An 18664-nucleotide genomic window follows, 5' to 3' on the forward strand; every position below is an offset into this window, starting at 1 on the left:
AAAATCACGTAATTGCATGAATGTAACTGAACGCACACATACACACAATCATGTAACTTCAAAGGTAATTTTTAAATATTTTTATGTTTAATGAATCAGACAAGCAAATAAACAATCAAAAAACCCTTAAAATGATCCTTATCTTGACAGCAGCAGAACATTTACCCGGGCTTCAACTCCTCCAAGAGTTAGATTTTAATGAATGTTTCGGTATCAAAAAGTATCATTTAAAAAGTGACTACACCAAATGAAAATATTCACAAACTTTGTCCTCCTCAGAAAATATAATTCTATGTGAACATAGGTAGGTTTACAAGATACAACTTCGCAGTATGTTGAATAATTGCACCAGAATGAGTACAAGGACTTGGGAGATGGATCTCAGTTCATCATTTTTGCTTCCTGAAGAGCACTTGTGACATGGTGTTCATCATTTAGGATCAACAGGGAGATCAGGCCTCCATGAGAAATATGTCTGTTGGCCTTAATAAATCTTGATTGTATAAATACAGAAATATTTGTACAGGCAATTTTCTGCTGAATTACATTTCCTGTTCATATTTTTTGTACCACGTATGATTTCTAACAACAAAACCAACGGCTTGATGGGGTAGTGTCTTTCACAGAGGAATGCTTTAATTACTTCACTCTAGTTATTTTTATATCTGGTAGTTTAATCATCATAGTTAATTTCTTTATGGGTCTCAAATCATTATCAGCAAGGTGAGTTATATATTAAAGCATTTTTAATTCAGGATGGATTCACACCAAAAGAATGATTAGATTTGAAAATATTAAAGTATGTTAGTAAATTATAGTTTTTGAAGCATCTAGAGCAAACTTCTTTTAGTTTTCATTACATTTTACTTATTTTCTCCATGTGTGTGCATGTGCAAATGTGTGGTTCCTCTGGCGTCATCTCTCTCTCTGTCTGTCTCTCTCTCTCTCTCTCTGTCTCTCTCTCTCTGTCTCTCTGTCTCTCTCTCTCTTCCTCTTCTTTCTCTCATTTTTTCTTTGTTTCCTTCCTTCTTTTCTTCCTTCTTTCCTTCCTTTTTTCTTTCCTTCTCCTTCTTCTTAACGTTTTTTATTTTATTTAATTAACATTTTTTTCATTTATTTTACATACCAACCACAGTATCAACTCTCTCTTCTCCTCCAGTTTCCCATCTTCCCACCTCCCCATATTGTTTCATTCAGAAAGGGGCAGGACTCCTGTGGGCTTGAAAAAGGCAATAGCACATCAAGTTGAGGCAAGACTGAGCTCCTCCCTCTCCATCAAGGCTGGGCAAGGTAGTACAGCATGTGGGGGGGGGGGCAGGTTTCTAAAAGTCTAAGCACCGGGGACAGGTCCTGATCTCACTGCTAGGAGCCCCACAAAGAGACCAAGCTACACAAGTCTCACACATTTGCAGAGGGCATAGGATGGTCCGAATGCAGGCTCTGAACGTGTTGGTCCAGAGTCTATGAGCTCCAATGACCTTAGGTCAGCTGTCTCTTGGGAAATACGATCTCTCACTGGAGCTAGGGATCCCTGCTGCTCAGTCTAGGCTATAAGGCCCAAGATCCTCTTGTCTCTGCCCCCTTAGTAATGGGATTGTAACTGGTCACCACCAAGCCTGGCTTTCAACTGGGATTCTTAGGATGGAACATGGGGCCCCTGTGTGTGTGGTAAGTACTTCACAAACTGGGCCATCACCAGTCCTATTGTCTCCCGTTATTTAATGTTTTCTCTGAGTGTCCACACCCAAATTCTATAGACACAAGGATCTACCCATGTGAGCCCAGGGTCAGACAAAAGGCAGGCACACTCAGGCAAATCACACATCACTCTTTGTAAATGAAGAACAAGGAAATAAACCCATATCCCAGCACCCAGAAGAAACTGAGCATATCCTAGGAGCATGTTGGTGTCAAAACACACATTTTATTTATGATTTTGGATTTTTCTATTTTATGTGTTAGAGTGTTTTGAGTATTTAAAAAAATACTCAAATATTTTAAAAGTCGTAACAGTTTTGAATGATTTTAAGTATATATACACATTCATACATTTCTTTCTTCTAGAAACGTCAAGAAGAGTCACTGGCAGAAAACTTGCGATTGGCCAAAGAGTATCAAAGCACGCAGGCGATTTTCTTGAAGGAGAAGGAAGCCTTCTTCAACGACTATGACAGACTGCTGTCACTCAATTTTTCAGTCTGTGACAAGAAAAAGGTATTGATTTTTTTTTTAAATGAAATACCTTAAGTGAGTCAACCAAAATGTAAGCATAGCCAGTGTGGTGTCATCAATAGGAGACTACTTATTATAGCATAAAAATGGTATGGTATGGTTTCTTTTTCTTAAGTTTTATTGTAATATAGTAATAATGATGTGAAATTACATAATTAAATAATATCAATGTTAGGAATTGAATTTTGAAAAATATTTAAGACCACAAAATTCTTAGTTTGTGATCTTTTTGCAATGTTTATTTGCATTTAGTTATTGTTACCATAAATCATAATTAATTTCTTAGTTTGCAGATATACATTTGCTATTGTAAAGTTAGGTTTTAATTCTAACTGTATATGACTTTGTACAATGGGTCTCTAAATCTTCTTTTTGATATATATGCCCCAAATTCACGTTCTTATTATTTTGCTCAGTATGAAGATCCTTTAGACATTTGCAGTTACTGCTGAATACCCACTCCACCCCTGTTACTGGAAATGGCAGGAAATCCTACTTCTGTGTGTAAAGTCCTATGTTTTGGTGAAAGGAAAAAGAAAAATCATGAATAAAAAGAAGGAAAGATCTTCCATGAGATGAAAAGGGGAAAGAAAGCTGTACTATGGGGGTGCCACAATATAGCCACTTTCTCCCCAGACACTTAGAGACAATATAAGATGTTTTCCCTTTGAACCTTTCTCCTCAGAATTCAATTTTCAAAAATTAAAATAATGGTTATTATTTAACAACTGACTTAGCCTTAAAGATTAGAGTTAATGCATCTCTTCTATTGACATCACCCATACTGGTCTGCTATGAGTTATGATTTAGAAGTTCAGTTCTACACTCATTTCTATTACAGAATTGTAAGGAAGGCAAAAGCCTAGGTCTGGAGTAAAAATTTCATTGAACAGTATGGAAATGATCCTTTGAAAGTTATTTACTTTTTTGAATCTCAATTTTCTCAACTATAAATTAAAATTACTTCACAAGATAATACATTATGAATAAAATAAAAGAGAAATCATAGCAAATCATTCTTAAAACAAAGGAAACTATGTTGCTGAAATTTGTTTGCTGTTGTGAATGTTCTTGTTTCTCATGCATCTGATCAGATGGATGTTAAAGTTTCTATGTGCCCTGTGTGACATTTAGAAGGACCTCTTTAGAAGTATGTTCAAAGCCTGGCAGTGGGGGCACACACCCTTAATCTCAGTACTTAGGAGGCAGAGGCAGGCAGATCTCTGTGAGTTCAACGCTCATTTCATCTACAGAGTTACAGTGGCAATTCAATTGTATTTTAATAAATAAATACTGTCTCAAGATCTGAGAATAAAACACTCCCACTGGTCAGCCTTACAGACCAGGTTATGTTAACACACACCTTTAATCGTGGTAGCCAAAAAGGCATACATCTTTAATCCCAGTAGTTATACTAGTTGCCATAGAAACCAGGCAGTGCATGCCTGTAATCCCAGCCCTAGAAAAGATTATAAAATGGGAAGAAACAATTCTCAACACAGTCTCATTCTGAGATTCCTGGAGGCAGGATCGCCATTTTCTAACTGAGGTCAAGGTAAGAGCCAGTGGCTGGTTGTTTCTTTTCGGATCTTCAGGTTGAACCCCAATTTCTGATCCTGAGTTTTTATTAATCATGCTTCATTTAGTCGTGTTTCAAAGAGTGAGTCCAGAACAGCCAGAATTGTTTCACAGAGAAATCCTGTCATGGGGGAGGGGGGAGAACAGAAAAGAAAGAAGTATAGTCAAGAGGATCAAGAGAGATGGTTGAAAGATAACATCTTTGGGGAAGACTTTTATCTTAATTTAGGTTTCTATGGCTGTGAAGAGACACAATGACCAAGACAAATCTTATAAAGAAAAACATTTAATCGGGATTGGCTTACAGTTTCAGAGGTTTAGTCTATTATTGTCAAGTCAGGAAGTATGGCAGTGTGCAGCTGTCTCACTTTGTACTCTCTCCCTCCATCTTTTCCCCCAACCCACCAAATCCTCCTTATTCCTGTCTCGATCTGCCTGTCCCAGTCTACTTGCAAAATTTATTCTATTTTTTCCTTCCAAGGGAAGGCCATGTGTTCCTGCTAAATCCCTCCACTTTATCTAATCATTCTGAGTCTGTGAATTGTAGCTTATTGTGATTTATTTAACAACGAATATCTGCATATAAGTGAATACATGCCATATTTGTCCTTCTGGGTTAGGCTTACCTTACTCAGAAAGATTTTTTTCTAGTTGCATCCATTTGCCTGAAATTTAATGGTGTAATTTTCTTACAGGGAAGTAATACTCCATTGTGGAAATGTAGCACATTTTCTTTATTCGTTTTTCAATGGAGGGACATCTATGTTGATTCCCATTTTGCATAAAGCTGCAATGGGCGTAGTTGAGCGAGTGTCTTTGTGGTGTGATTGAGCATCCTTTAGGTATATGTTCAAAAGCAGTATAGCTGGCTATTGAGGTAGATGATTCCCATATTGATTTCCATAATGGATGTAAAAGTTTGCACTCCCACCAGCAGTGAAGGAAGGAGAGTTCCCCTTGCTCCACATCCTCACCAGCATGAGCTATCACTTGTGTTTTTGATCTTAGCCATTATGACGGGTATAAGATGGAATCTCAAAGCAATTCTGATTTGCATTTCCCTTGTGGCTAAGATGTTGAGCATTTTTTTGTTTCTCAGCCACTTGTGATTCCTCTATTGAAAATTCTGTTTAGATATGTGCCCCATTAATTGTATTATTTGGTTTTTTGTATCTAGCTTCTTGAATCCTTCATATATTTTGAATAGAAGACATCTATTGGATCTGGAGTTGGTAAAAATCTTTTCTGATTCTGTAGGTTTGTCCAATTGATGGTGTCTTTTGCCTTACAGAAATTTTTCAGTTTCATGAGGTCGCATTTGTTAATTGTGGACCTTAGTGCCAGTGCTGTTGGTGTTCTATTAAAGAATTTTTCTCCTGTGCTAATGAGATGAAGACTATTCCCCATTTTGCTTCTATCAGAGTCAGTGCATTTTGTTTTATGTGGATGCCTTTGTTGTTCTTTAGAAGGGGGTATTTTAGAAGTACATTTTAGAGATAAGCTCTTTAGAAGAATGCTCTTTAGAAGACCCTCTTTTCAAGGGTTCTGTTTAGAAGGCTCTCCTTTACAAACTTGCATTGAAATAGTAGTTAATGGTGGCAGATAAAGAAATGTGGGTTTGGAAAAGATTTGAAAACACAACCATTTGACCATGTCCTAGTGTTCTCAAAGCATACATCAGAATTAGATCTTTCTGTGTAGATAGAGCATTTTTCAATCCTTTCCTGCATTTTTGCATTGCTATTTGTATCAAGTATGTTAGTTGTTAGTCCCTGGGAAGAAGAAAGCAATAGCTTAATATTGTTTGTCTTTCCTTAATCAAGGCTCAAACAAAAAGTGTATGGGCACTTAGACAGTGGTGGGTGGCAAAGAAAACAGTGTGCTGGCTAGGCTTATGCCAAATTAACACAAGCTAGAATCATTTTGGAAGAGGAAACCTCCATCAAAAATTGTCTCCTCCAGATTGGCCATTGGGCAAGCCTGTGGTGCATTTTGAAATTAATGATTGATGTGAGAAGGACCAAATCACCTTGAGTGGTGCCACCCCTGTAACGGTGGTCCTATGTGTTATAAAAAAAGTAGGTGAACAAGCCATGAGGATAAAGCCAGAAAGCAGTATTCTTTCATGGTTTCTACTTCAGTTCCTGCCTCCAGGTTCCTACCTTGCTTGAGTTCTTGCCCTGTCTTCCCTGGATGATGAACCTTAGCTCTAAGAAGAAAAGAGCTTGTTTCTCTCCGTGTTGCTTTTTTCATGATGTTCTATCGCATCAACAGAAACCCTCAGATACTTAGCATCCTGTTTTTGTAATAAGAACATTCTCCTCATTTCTTTGATCGAATTAAAGCAACTCTTGATACAGGATAGAAGAAGCCACACTTTGATAAGAACAAGTGGGCAGGGGCCATGCCTGGGCATGGGTTTCCATTGTGATCCCTCAACGACTCACTTTCAGCACATTTGTTTCAGGAAACTTTCAAGATTTATTTGTCCTTTCAGCCATTTTTCATTCCCATCCTTCAACAATGGAGGTCATTAAGTGCAGGCTGCCCTTGTCAGTGGCATGTAGGATCAATTTGCTGCGATGGACAGAGAGGCCGTATTGACGCTGTTAATCTGTCAGTGAGAAATCGTATGTCATTAGTGTCTAACACGCCACACACAGGGCGAAATTTGGCCATCAGAAACAAGACAACCCTTTAATATTTTAGTCCATTTCTTTTCTCTCACAGCCTTTCTGATGTGTATTGGGGGACAAGTCCTCTACTTGTCCTAGTTCGGGGTACAGGAAAGCAAGAGTTAACCATATGAATTCTGCATAAACTTTTTGTTTTCTGATGAATTTCCTTTGCTCTGAACCTGAAATGTCTTTTTTCATGATAAACAATTATATTTTAATAATTATGATTCTTAAGGGATCATATTTTCCCTACGAAGATTGCATATTTTTATACTTCTTTGTACTTGTAGACCAAACATAGCAAAGCCTGATGGAAGAGTAAATCAAATTAAAGATAATGTTTCCTTCCTTAGCATAATTTTGCACAGAGACATTTTGAATGTTAGAGCACTATAGCATTGCTCTCGGTGGTGATATTATATCTATTTATTTGGATATGTTTCTTGATACCCCAGGGTTTTTCAAATTTTCAGTGATGGGTGTTTTCCCCTTTTATACCTCAGAAAGAGGCAAAAGCAATTATGCAAAATTCTTATTTGCCCCATTCATGAGTAACAATAGAATCAAATTCAATATAAAACTTCTCAGATGCCAAAATTAAAGCTAATAGTGGAAATAAATTAAGAAAAATAAGTTTGGAAAGAAAGCAAGTGTTGTTTCCATGTGAAACTATTTCCATCACTTTCCTAAGTAGATTTTAGGAATGTTTATGTACTTTCTTTTTAAAACCGCATTAACACTTCCAGGAAACTACCCGCCTCTGTTCCTAGTGGCATCTGAAATTCTTCAGTCCACAAAGAAAGGCAAGTGAAACTGCCGAGCAGATAGTGCTGTGATTTGCTGACAACAAAATTGCTTCTGAAAATGGTTTTTAAAATACTTCTAATTCTTTCAGAAGCCATTCATAATGTTAACCCTCTCCCACAGAAAATCACAGTGTTTTTAAATGAAAGAAATGAAAGCTAGCACTTAGGAAACATCCCTGGGAGACACTCTCCATATGCATGTGTTTGTAAAAATATTGTACTTACATAGATATGTATGTATAAGTATGTATTTTTCTCTACATACATGTATGTGTATATGGAGGGTGATGGCACTGTACTATGCATTTGACAAGCATTATCCTTTAGATGCCCCCCCCCAACTGTTAGGACAAAGGGACGCCTATTTAATTAGAAGGTGACTTAATTTCCATGGGACTGAGCATCAGCTTCATAATTATATTTTTAATCTTATCAACTGGGAGCATCCTTGGGAAATTCCCATTTCCTTCCAAAATAATTTTACAGATGAGGCATCTTGAAAGGGGTCAGCGTAAGAAATAAAGAATGTTTAGGACACAATTCTAACTTGGTTTGAGTGTTATACCTAGTGAACTGTAGGTAGCATGTGCTGGGATATTTTTCATTTAATGAGCATTGCTATTCCGGCAGTCTTTTGATAAAAGCATCACTTTTAAGTGATGTGGGCATAAGGAGATGAATCTGAGATCAGTGGAAATGCTCTCTGAGCGACAGAATACAAACAGCATCCATCAGTCAACCATCATACTGACAAAGACACATTAGGTTCCTCAGAGAAGCCCACCTCCTCTCTGCTTCCTTGCTGAAGCTGTGCTGAATCCATTCTCAACTAAGGCACATCCTAAGTTCTTCAACTGTCTCTCTTCATCCTCCTGAGGAAGAAAACACAAAGTGTTGCTATTTATCACCATTATCAGGTTTGATTAGGCAGACCTCCATCTTTAATTCTAGATAACATTGTATCCACTATAGATTTCACTGCTTTCTTCTGCCTTTTATCAATCATTAGATACAGTTTCATGTAACCCCACCCCATGTGAATACTAAAAATTGCTTTGCCAAGTGCATGCTGGCTGCTTATTTTACTAAAGGTGGAGATTTATTCTTCCGAAGGAAAACTGTAACTCTTTCAATAGGTTTTTTTTTTCCTAAAACAACCACTCAAAGACCCTTTCAGGGTCTCTGCCTCCCTCTGTTTCTCAGAACACAGGCACACACACACACACACACACACACACACGCGTGCGCGCGCGCGCGCAATTTTGACCTCTTTCTTTGGACACATTTGTTCTTCCAAAAAGTATCAATTAAAGGCCTGCTATTTCCTCAGAAGCTTGCTCAGGTCTCAGCTTATTGAGTAGCTTTTGCAATGGCAGAGACAGGCACAGCCAGCTGGCATTCTACTCATTCACCACCAATTCTTTTTCATTGTTCAAACCTCATGCGGGAAACACAGAGAGTTTAGAGTCAATGTTTGCATCAGTCACAAATTTCACACTCATAAAACTGCTGAAATGTACACTTCACAAGGAAGAAACAGACATTATTTGTAGAGTCCAGGGAGCCCTAGAAGTCTAGAGTATCACTTGATAGATTATAAAGAAACCATACATGCCTAATGTAGAGAACTTCTGCCTGCAAGCTGTGCATACACCTTCACTTATATACTATAATGAATATTTTCATATGTGCACACATGCACACACAATATAAAATTAAAATGTAGTTATAAAAATTTGCCACCCAGTAACCAAAATGTTTACTGTATGTTGAACAATGTTTTCTGTCCCACCTGGTTTTTCAGCCATTAAGTCCCAAAGAATCACACAGGGGTCTACATTAGTTATAAACTGATTGGCTCATTTGCTCAGGCTTCTTATTAAGTAATTCTTATAAGTTACATTGGCCCATAATTCTTGTCTGAGATAGCCACGTGGCTTGGTCTTTTGGTGAGGCAGTCACATCTTGCATCCTCTGCCTCTGGGTCACTACTCCAGACTGCACTTCCCTCTTCCTAGAATTCTCATTTCCCTGTCTCTACTTCCTGCCTTGTCACCCTGCCTATACTTCCTGCCTGACTACTGGCCAGTCAGCATTTATTTAAAATATAAGTGACAGGGTACAGACCATTGTCCCACAGCACTCCCCCCTCCTTCTTTTAAAAACAAGAACTCTGACTCTAATATCCTTTGTTTAGCTTTTCTACTGACCATTATCTGGTATAGGAGGTCCTTCTGTCTATATGTTGATTTCATTGGTTAATGAATAAAGAAACTGCTTTGGCCTTCTTGATAGGCCAGAACTAAGGTAGGTGGAGAAGACAGAACTGAATTCTGGGAGGAAGAAAGCAGAGTAAGAGAGCAGTCATGGAGCCACCAGAGACAGATGTGCTGAATCTGTCCCGGTAGGCCGCTGCGACATGGTGATATACAGATTAATAGAAATGGGTTAAATCAAGATGTGAGAGTTAGCCAATAAGAGGCTAGAATTAATGGGCCAAGAAGTGATTTAATTAACACAATTTCTGTTTGGTTATTTCAAGGCTAAGCTAGCCGGGTGGCCGGGATGAAGAAGCAGACCCCTCTTTCTTGCAACAGTTATTCATTACAACTTGTAACCAACATTCTAAACAAAGGAAAATATCCATAGTCCATTTATTGGGAATGTGGGAGTAGTTTTCCAGGCTACTTCCAACTGATTGGTGGTGCTGATAATCTTATGAGGACCTAAAGAAAATTTAGAATTATGATCAAGTCAAGTCATGACTGGACTATTCTATGAGACTTGATCATCTCAGGCAGCAGTCTTGAATCGGTTCTGGATGTAGAACTCAAACATCTAGGCCATCCGTTCCTATCGGGGATTTCTCAGGAGGCCTTCCTTGATCAAACCTGAGTTTTCTTAAATCAGAATGAATCCATGGCCTCTCATTTTCTGTGGCAACAAAAACAAAACCTCTTCTCTAAAGTAACATACCTTTTGACTTCAATTTTGAAGTCAAGGTATTTTCAAAATACCTATCTTGTATTAATTCAGCAGCAGTTATAAACAAATTCTTCCTTCCTCAGCATTCAAAAAATTCAAAGAGAGCATAATAACATACAGTACAGTGTGTTTTCCATCTTTATGTGGCTTTATTTTAAACTCTATTTCTTTTATTTTTATTTTTAATTTTGGCTTGTTGAGACAGGACTTCTTTGTGTATGTTTGTCCTAGAACTCACTCTGTAGACCAGGCTGTCCTTGAACTCACAGAGATCCACTTGCCTCTGCCTCCCAAGTGCATTTGAATGTGTGCCACTACACCTTGAACTCACAAATGTCTGTCTGCCTCTGTCTTCCAAGTGTTGGGATTAAAGGTGTGTGCCACCATACCCAGCTACTTTTTTTCTTTTTTAAAAGGACTTTATCCTCTTTTTCTCTTCTCTCACAAGCCTACATATATTTTAACACACAGTAAACCTTTTAGAGGTTTTCTTTGTCTTTGAATCTCTTTTTACTGTATATCTCTCTTTTTCGGAACACATAAATCTTTAATTTGCTAAACAGTAGAGCTAGGATTAAAGCCGTGGCTTTGACTGCTAGATCCACCCCATTTCTTTGCTTTCTGAGAATCTAGCTTCATGGTGGAGGTATTGGCCAGAGCCATGATTATTGCCACAGTTGTATGACATTTCAAGGTCCGTGCAGCCACCAAGAAGCATGCTGTAGTTATTCATAAACAACATTTAAGTTTTTTGTGGCAGAGCCTCTTAAAGGGACTGCAAAGTTTTTACAGCTAAAGCTGAGTCAGGAAGCCTCTCTAACATTAGACACATTTGCTCTAGCAAACAGAACCTATCTGAGAAAATGCTATCAATAAGCTGTACTTTACACTATTCTTTTCTGTCTAGAATTACTTCCCAAGCTCTCTCAGGCTTTATGTGGATGCAGTTATCCATGTGCTGGGCACCATTTGTTGACTGAGCACCATTCTGTTGACAGAAGTTCCTGTGCCACTCAATCCTGCAGCCATTAAGTCCCAAAGAACCATACAAGGGTCTACATTAGTTATAAACTGATTGGCCCATTTGCACAGCTTCTTATTAACTAGTTCTTATAAGTTACAGTGGTCCATAATTCTTGTCTGAGTTAGCCACGTGATGTGGTCTTTTTGGTGAGGTAGTCACATCATGCATCCTCTGCATCTGGGTCATGACTCCACACTGCACTTCTCTCTTCCTAGAATTCTCATTTGCCTGCCTCTACTTCCTTCCTGGTCACCCCACATATATTTCTTGCCTGGTTACTGGCCAGTCAGTGTTTATTTAAAATATAAGTGACAGGGTACAGGCTATTGTCCACAGCAACTGTAGACATCTTCAGTGAGAGGTGGAATTTCAACTCAGTCTTGCCCAAAACAGCTTATAGTTTCTCTTGTGGTAAGTGATAATCTTTCCTCACATCCATAGATTTCTATCTCACAATTGTTTGTTAAAATACAAAGAGATAGGTATGAAAAGCAAGTGCACATATGCTAAGCATTTTTTTTGAGTCAGGGTTTTTCTGTGTAACAACCCTATCTGTCTTGAAATTAGCTCTGTAGACCAGGCTAGCCTCAAACTCACAGAGATCTAACTGCCTCTGCCTCACTGAGTACTAGGATTAGAGATACACACCACCATCAGCTGGCTGCTAAACATTTTAATATCTGTTATTCTTCCTACATACCTTAACATTGCTAATATGTAGATCTATATAAATAAAGCTACCCAAAACTAATGTCAAGGTTATTATTTAAGTACTGACTGATGAAATCATTAGGAAAAGAAACTTGACTACCTTGTATAAAAAAATTCTTGAAATCCAAAACAGTGAAAAATTGTCACTTCTGATAAGCAAGAGTGGCTTAAAGATGACAGGCTAGTACATAAACATTTATCATTAGCTATAAACAATGTGATTATCAAGATATTTACCCAATGTTCTGTCTCCTACAGCCATGAGATGCAAATTCATTTTCAGGTAATTTCTTATGTCAGCACACTCACATATGATTTCAAGTGTTAGCACATCTAGTGGTTGTGCAGCACACCAGACCACTCCAGGATAATTATTTCTTTAAGTATACCATGTTGTTGTGTTGGGTTTTGTCTCTTGGAGGCCTGCTTTTTTTCTGAAGGAAATGGAGGGGGGAGTGGATCTGGGGAGAGTAGAGGGAGGAAAACCTGGCCAGAATGTATTGTATTAGAGACTAATCTATTTTCAATAGGAAAAAAACGATTTTTACCTCACAAGAAGCCCTAATAATACAGCTCCACAATAACTTTGACTGAATAAAATTTTAACCTGTTCTAAATTTCCATTAAAGTGCATTTTATAGGAATAATGGAGTGTTTAGTTACTGATGTTCCATGTTTCTTGGTATAAGCATCTCTCATAAAGAAAACAGTTACTTTTCTCTTTTAGGTGGGTCTAAAACTCATCTGGTAGACACTATTTAGTAAATGGTATTTTGTTTCTTTTAAGCATATTGTATATAAGTTAACCTTATATAAAGTATTCAGGCAATCAAATTGTATGATCCTATCATTTAAATGTGTTGATAGTTCTGATAAAAATTATATTCAGAGATATTAGAAATATTTTTCTTTTTCAGCTGAAGGGTTTTACTCACAGCTTTCCTATAAGAGTGATTTTTTAAATTTATTTATTTATTAAAGATTTCTGCCTCCTCCCCGCCACCGCCTCCTATTTCCCTCCCCCTCCCCCGGTCAAGTACCCCTCCCTCATCAGCTCGAAGAGCAATCAGGGTTCCCTGACCTGTGGGAAGTCCAAGGACCACCCACCTCCATCCAGGTCTAGTAAGGTGAGCATCCAAACTGCCTAGGCTTGAATATGTAACTTATTTCCAAAATTGTGTGCTATCTCTTTAGAGTAAACAACTGATTGAAAGACAGATGATAGATGGATAGATAGATGATAGGTGACAGATGAATGGATAATAGATGATAGGTAGGTAGATAGATAATAGATAGATAGATAGATAGATAGATAGATAGATAGATAGATAGATAGATAGATAGATGAGAGAAAGGTAGATGATAAATATTAGATTGATAAATGAGATAAATAGATAGATAAATGAGAGAGGTAGATGATAGACATATATATAATAGCTAGACAGACAACAGATAGATAGATAGATAGATAGATAGATAGATAGATAGATAGATAGATGATAGATAGATAGATACATGATAAATGATAGATAGATAGATAGATAGATAGATAGATAGATAGATAGATAGATAGATAGATAGATAGATAGATAGATAGATAGATAGATGAAACATAGTTGAAAGACAAATGATAGATAATCTGGTAGAATGATAACCGTTATCTAACATTTTATTTGAACAAATGAACTGTGGTAATACAGTAGATAGCTTTGGGGATTTTTAAATTATATCAGATATAAAACGACCTTTAGATTATTTCATTTAATACTGGATTCCATAATTTTTGTGGATTTTCAAAGAAATTTTTTTAAAGATATACAAACTATTTTCACAGGTTACTGGGGTAAAGTCAAACAAAGCCAGCCTTTGCAGGGTGTGCACACAAAAGAGGCAGGACTGTTATCAGTGAAAGCAGCAAAGAACTTGGCTCGCTTGACTCTGAATGGATCATGCTGCAGCAGTCTTTTGATTCTAATATGAAACTGTAGTAAGGATCATTGCACTAATGCATGAGGATTTGTGATAATGTTGCTGAAATTTTACTGTCAAAACTGAACTGCAGTGTGATGACTTTTGTTATCACAGTTTCTAATAACCACCCAGCATGGATTGACCCTGCATATGTTTGAGGTAATAACGTGTCAGTAACTCAGAAAGCAAAGAAAGAGGAAATCAAAACAGTCCACAGAATGTTGTGAGTGGCTTCAGGATAACAGCTATTATTAATATAGCTAACACAGTCATACCATAAATACAATGTAAGCCACAGGTTTACACGAGAATTAAAACCAAACTTTAGGTATCTTATAACAATGTTGACTAAGTAATTCCACAAATACTGTCCTGAGCTCCCCCAAAGCATTGCCTCCTGAAGGCCTCTTATACCACACTCTGTCTCGTTGCTGCTATACAGTGACAGAACTCTTGATCAAAACTTCCCTTCCAGCCCTGCAGTGTTTCTGCCCTCTTCCTTTGGTGAAATATTTCCTTTTTCCTTTCCTACCTTTGCAGGTCTCTCTCTATTTATTGCTATATATTTGCATCTCATGTCTCTTTAGTATAATAAATATGAGAAAATAACCAAAAATTGCTAATATTAGCTATTGTCCTATGTGGTGGTCACCGTGCTAGACAGGACAGAGAGTAGTGAATATACTGTATCACGAATGTTAGGTCAAATACAAATGGGATTGTCACCCTTATCATAGAATTAAGTGACTCTTATCCAACTCATTTCTTTTAAAAAAAAATCTATGAAATATCTATGGCTATTCTCCTTTTCCTCTTTTTAAACAAGGATTCTGTATTGTATTATATACTTTCCTCTCCTATGACAAAATGCCTGACAAAGGCAGCCCAATGAAGGACTGGTTGATTGATGCTTCCTATTTGAGGTTCAGTCTATCATGGTGGAGAAAGCATGGCAGAAGGGTACAAAACAACGGGTCACACTATATCTGCAACTAGGAAGCAAGAGGGATGGATGCTGGTACTCAGCTCATTTCCTTCATCTCACTGAGTCCAGGACCCCAGCTCCAAGAATGGTGTCCCCCCATAGTTAGGGTGGGCCTTCCCAAATCTATTAGATTTTTTTCCATGGAGAGTCTAAATCTTCTCAAGTTTATGATCAGTATTCACCAAGATTAATATTAACTACATTCATTTGCTAGAGTTGTAGTAATAGCCCCAATGCCAAGCATTTTATACAACAGAGAGTTACTATCTCACTGTTCCAGCAGTTAGACATTTGAAATCAATTGTTACCAGGGTTGACTCTTTCTGAAGGTTCTAGTCAGTTCCAGTCCATCGCCTTGACTGGTAGATATTGCCACTACCAGTATAAGTGCTGGCTGATTTTGAGGGACAAATTAATTTGCGTCCAGTCAAGTTATTCCTTACATAATAAAAAAGAAAAATTTTGAATAAACAATAAATGCAGGTTTGAAAATTCAGAAATTCAAAACATAGGCAAAGTATTTCTATGTCTTCAGCTGTCCTATGCATACATATTGTCTCTTCCTTTCATTTTTCATTTAGTATGTGTGCGCGTTTGTGTGTGTGTGTGTGTGTGCGTGTGTGCGTGTGTGCGTGCGTGCGTGCGTGCATGTGTAAAACTTGTGGCAGTTGGTTTTCTCCTTCTACCATGCGGATTCCAGGAATTCGACTCAGGTTATCAGACTAAGTTAGGTCACTAGACCCAAAAATCTTCTCTCCTATTAATAATGCCTATCATACTAAATTAAATCTTAAGCCAATAGCCTCTTTTAAAATTTTAAAACTTCTACAAAGATACTGTCTCTAAGTAGAGTGGTGTTCTGAGTTTACTCAGTGATGCTCAAGTATATGAATATGGATATAAAGTGATACAGTTTAGTCCAAAACAGGCACTTTGTTAGACTTTTAAGCCCCTCTTTGGTTGTAAGCAGGAGTCAAAACTGAGGTACAAGCTTGGCCTTTTAAACTGAAACTATTCTTCCACAGGATCTCTTAAATCCTTTTTCCCTGCACAGCCCAGCCAATTATTTATATAGGAAGTATTATTGTCTCTCTTTAAATGCAAAATAATTTCAATTATAAAGACTGCTATACCTATCATTTCAAGCATGGATATGATGAGGCAATTAGACTCACGTGATGAAATTATGTCTAAGGTAAAAGGAACTATAGCAGTGAAATAGGAAGTGATTCTGACCAATGTCCAGAGGTCCAAACACTTTTCACCAAACAAGCTTACAGTGACCACCTATGTCCTGCGGGGTTTGGTACAGAGGATAAAGGTTTATGTTATGCATCCTTAAAAAAGCTAAGAAGAGGCAAGAGGCAGAGCGAAGAGCTCACACAACAAAATGCCAAGCTTTCTGTGGGAACATGACAGTGGGGACACTGCCCTTGGGGTTCTAGGAGGGATACAGGTTGATCAGAGCTAGTTGACCATGGTAAACTATCACTAAAATATAACAGTAAACACAGGGAGGTACAAAAGCAATCACTTCCTCAAATTCCTACTCTATTAGAAGCATGTTGGCTACATTCCAGAAGATGCCTTTATTAGTCTTTTTAGTATTTATTTTTATTATTATGTAAATGTTTTATTAATTATTTTTATTATTATTTTAATGTTTGGGTTTTATTTTTAATTTATTTTCTCATATATTACATCCCCATCTCAGTTTCCCCACATCTTCCCCTCCCAATCCCTTCCCCCAACTCCCCTCTCTTCTCATCCACTCTTCCTCTGTTTCCCTTCAGAAAAAGGTACACCTCCCAGGAATATCAACCAAACAAGGCATATCAAGTTGCAATAAGACGAGGTACCTCCCCTCATATTAAGGCTGAACTGATAAACACAGTAGGAGGAAAAAGGTCCCAAAAGCAGGCAAGAGACTCAGAGTCCCAAAAGAAAAGCAAGCCATACAACTATAACATACATGCAGAAGGCCTAGGTGAGAACTACAACGGCTCCCTGCCTGTCTCTTCAGTCTCTGTGAGCCACTACAAGCCCAGGTTAGTTGAACCTGTGGGGTTTTCTTGTAGTTTACTTGACCCTTATGGTTCCCATAATCCTTCCTTCCCCTCTTCCACAGGAATCTTAGAACTCTCCTGATGTTTGGCTGTAGGTCTCTGCATCTGTTTCCATCAGCTGCTGGATGAGGCCTCTCTGATGACTATTATGCTAGGCTCCCTTCTAGAGGTATAGCAGACTATCATTAGGAATTGTTTCTTGACATTTTTCTGAAAGTCTTTTGTGGTTCTATCCAGCTGCCGGTTCCTGGCCCTCCAGGCAGCAAGGGGTGGTATTCCTTTCAAGGTATGAGTCTAAAACTGGAACAGTCATTAGTTGGAATACCCCCATTTCTTTGCCAAATTTACCCCAGTACATCTTGAAGGCAGGACACTGTAAGTCAAAGGTTTTGTGGTTGTATTGATGTCTCAATACCACTATCGGTAGACTTGCCTGGTTACAAGAGATGGCCATTTTAGGTTCTGTATCACCCATTCCTAGGAATCTTAGCCAGGGTCACCCTCATAGATTCCTGGGAATTTTCATTGCACTAGAGTTCTAGCTCATCCATGAGATGCCCCTCAATTTCAGTTTTCTCCCCCAGTATTCTCTCCCTCAATTCTCTCCACCAGTCCCACCAACTGCTGCCTCCAGTTCCTGTCCACACCCATTCCCAGTCCACCCACATTATCTTTCTATTTCCTCTTCCCGGAGAGATCCATTGCCCCCATGAGCCCTCCTTGTTACATAGCCTCTCTCTCTGGGTCTGTGGACTGTAGCAGGATTATCCTTTACTTCACAGCTGATATCCACTTATAAGTGAGTACATACCATGCTTGTCTTCCTGGGGTCTGGGTTACCTCACCCTCACTCAGGATGATTTTTTGTTGTTGTTCCATCCATTTTGTCTGATAATTTTATTATGATATTTTTAACAGCTGGGTAATACTCCATTGTGTAAATGAGCCGCATGTTCTTTACATTCTTCAGTCAAGGGGCATCTGGGTTGTTTATAGTTTCTTGTTATTATGAATGAAGCTGCTATGAACACAGCTGAGCAAGTGTCCTTGTGGTAGAATGAAGCATCCTTTGGGTATATGCCCAGGAAGGGTATAGCTGGGTCCTGATGTAGATTGATTCCCAATTTTCTGTAAAGTTTCTGTAATATGTTTACAGCATGAAACCTCATGAAACTGAAGCATCCTAAGAGTGTTTCACTAAAGACTAATATAATATACAAGTTTTTTAAAATATTTATTTATTTATTTATTTATTTATTTATTATGTATACAATATTCTGTCTGTATGCCTGAAGGCCAGAAGACAAGTTTTTAAAAACCAAGATGAAATGCCCTTGTCCTAAAATAATCACATTAAATGTAAAAAGGAAAACAACTTATGATTTGAATCTAGGTTATTCTTCAGTATACTATCATATTGTCTGCAAATTGTGAGAGTTTGACTTCTTTTCTGAGTTGTGTCCCCCTGATCTCCTTTTGTTGTCTTCTTGATCTAGCTAGAACTTTCAGTACTATATTGAATAGATATAAAGAGAGCGGACAGCCTTGTTTTGTTCCTTATTTTAGTTGAATTGCTTTGAGTTTCCATTTAATTTGCTGTTGTCTATAGGCTTGCTGTAAATTGCCTT

General features: G+C 37.9%; 1 protein-coding gene across 1 annotated transcript in view; it reads left to right on the forward strand.

Moving 5' to 3' along the window:
• Ccdc178 (coiled-coil domain containing 178) overlaps positions 1-18664 on the forward strand; it is a 349165-nt gene that overhangs the window by 239963 nt on the left and 90538 nt on the right. Inside the window, exon 19 of the mRNA XM_075971135.1 lies at positions 2065-2214. Coding sequence (XP_075827250.1) covers positions 2065-2214 — 150 coding nt within the window. The remainder of the gene's footprint in view (positions 1-2064; positions 2215-18664) is intronic.

The sequence above is a fragment of the Microtus pennsylvanicus genome, chromosome 4 (genome assembly GCF_037038515.1).
Source record: "Microtus pennsylvanicus isolate mMicPen1 chromosome 4, mMicPen1.hap1, whole genome shotgun sequence".
Classification (NCBI taxonomy): domain Eukaryota; kingdom Metazoa; phylum Chordata; class Mammalia; order Rodentia; family Cricetidae; genus Microtus; species Microtus pennsylvanicus.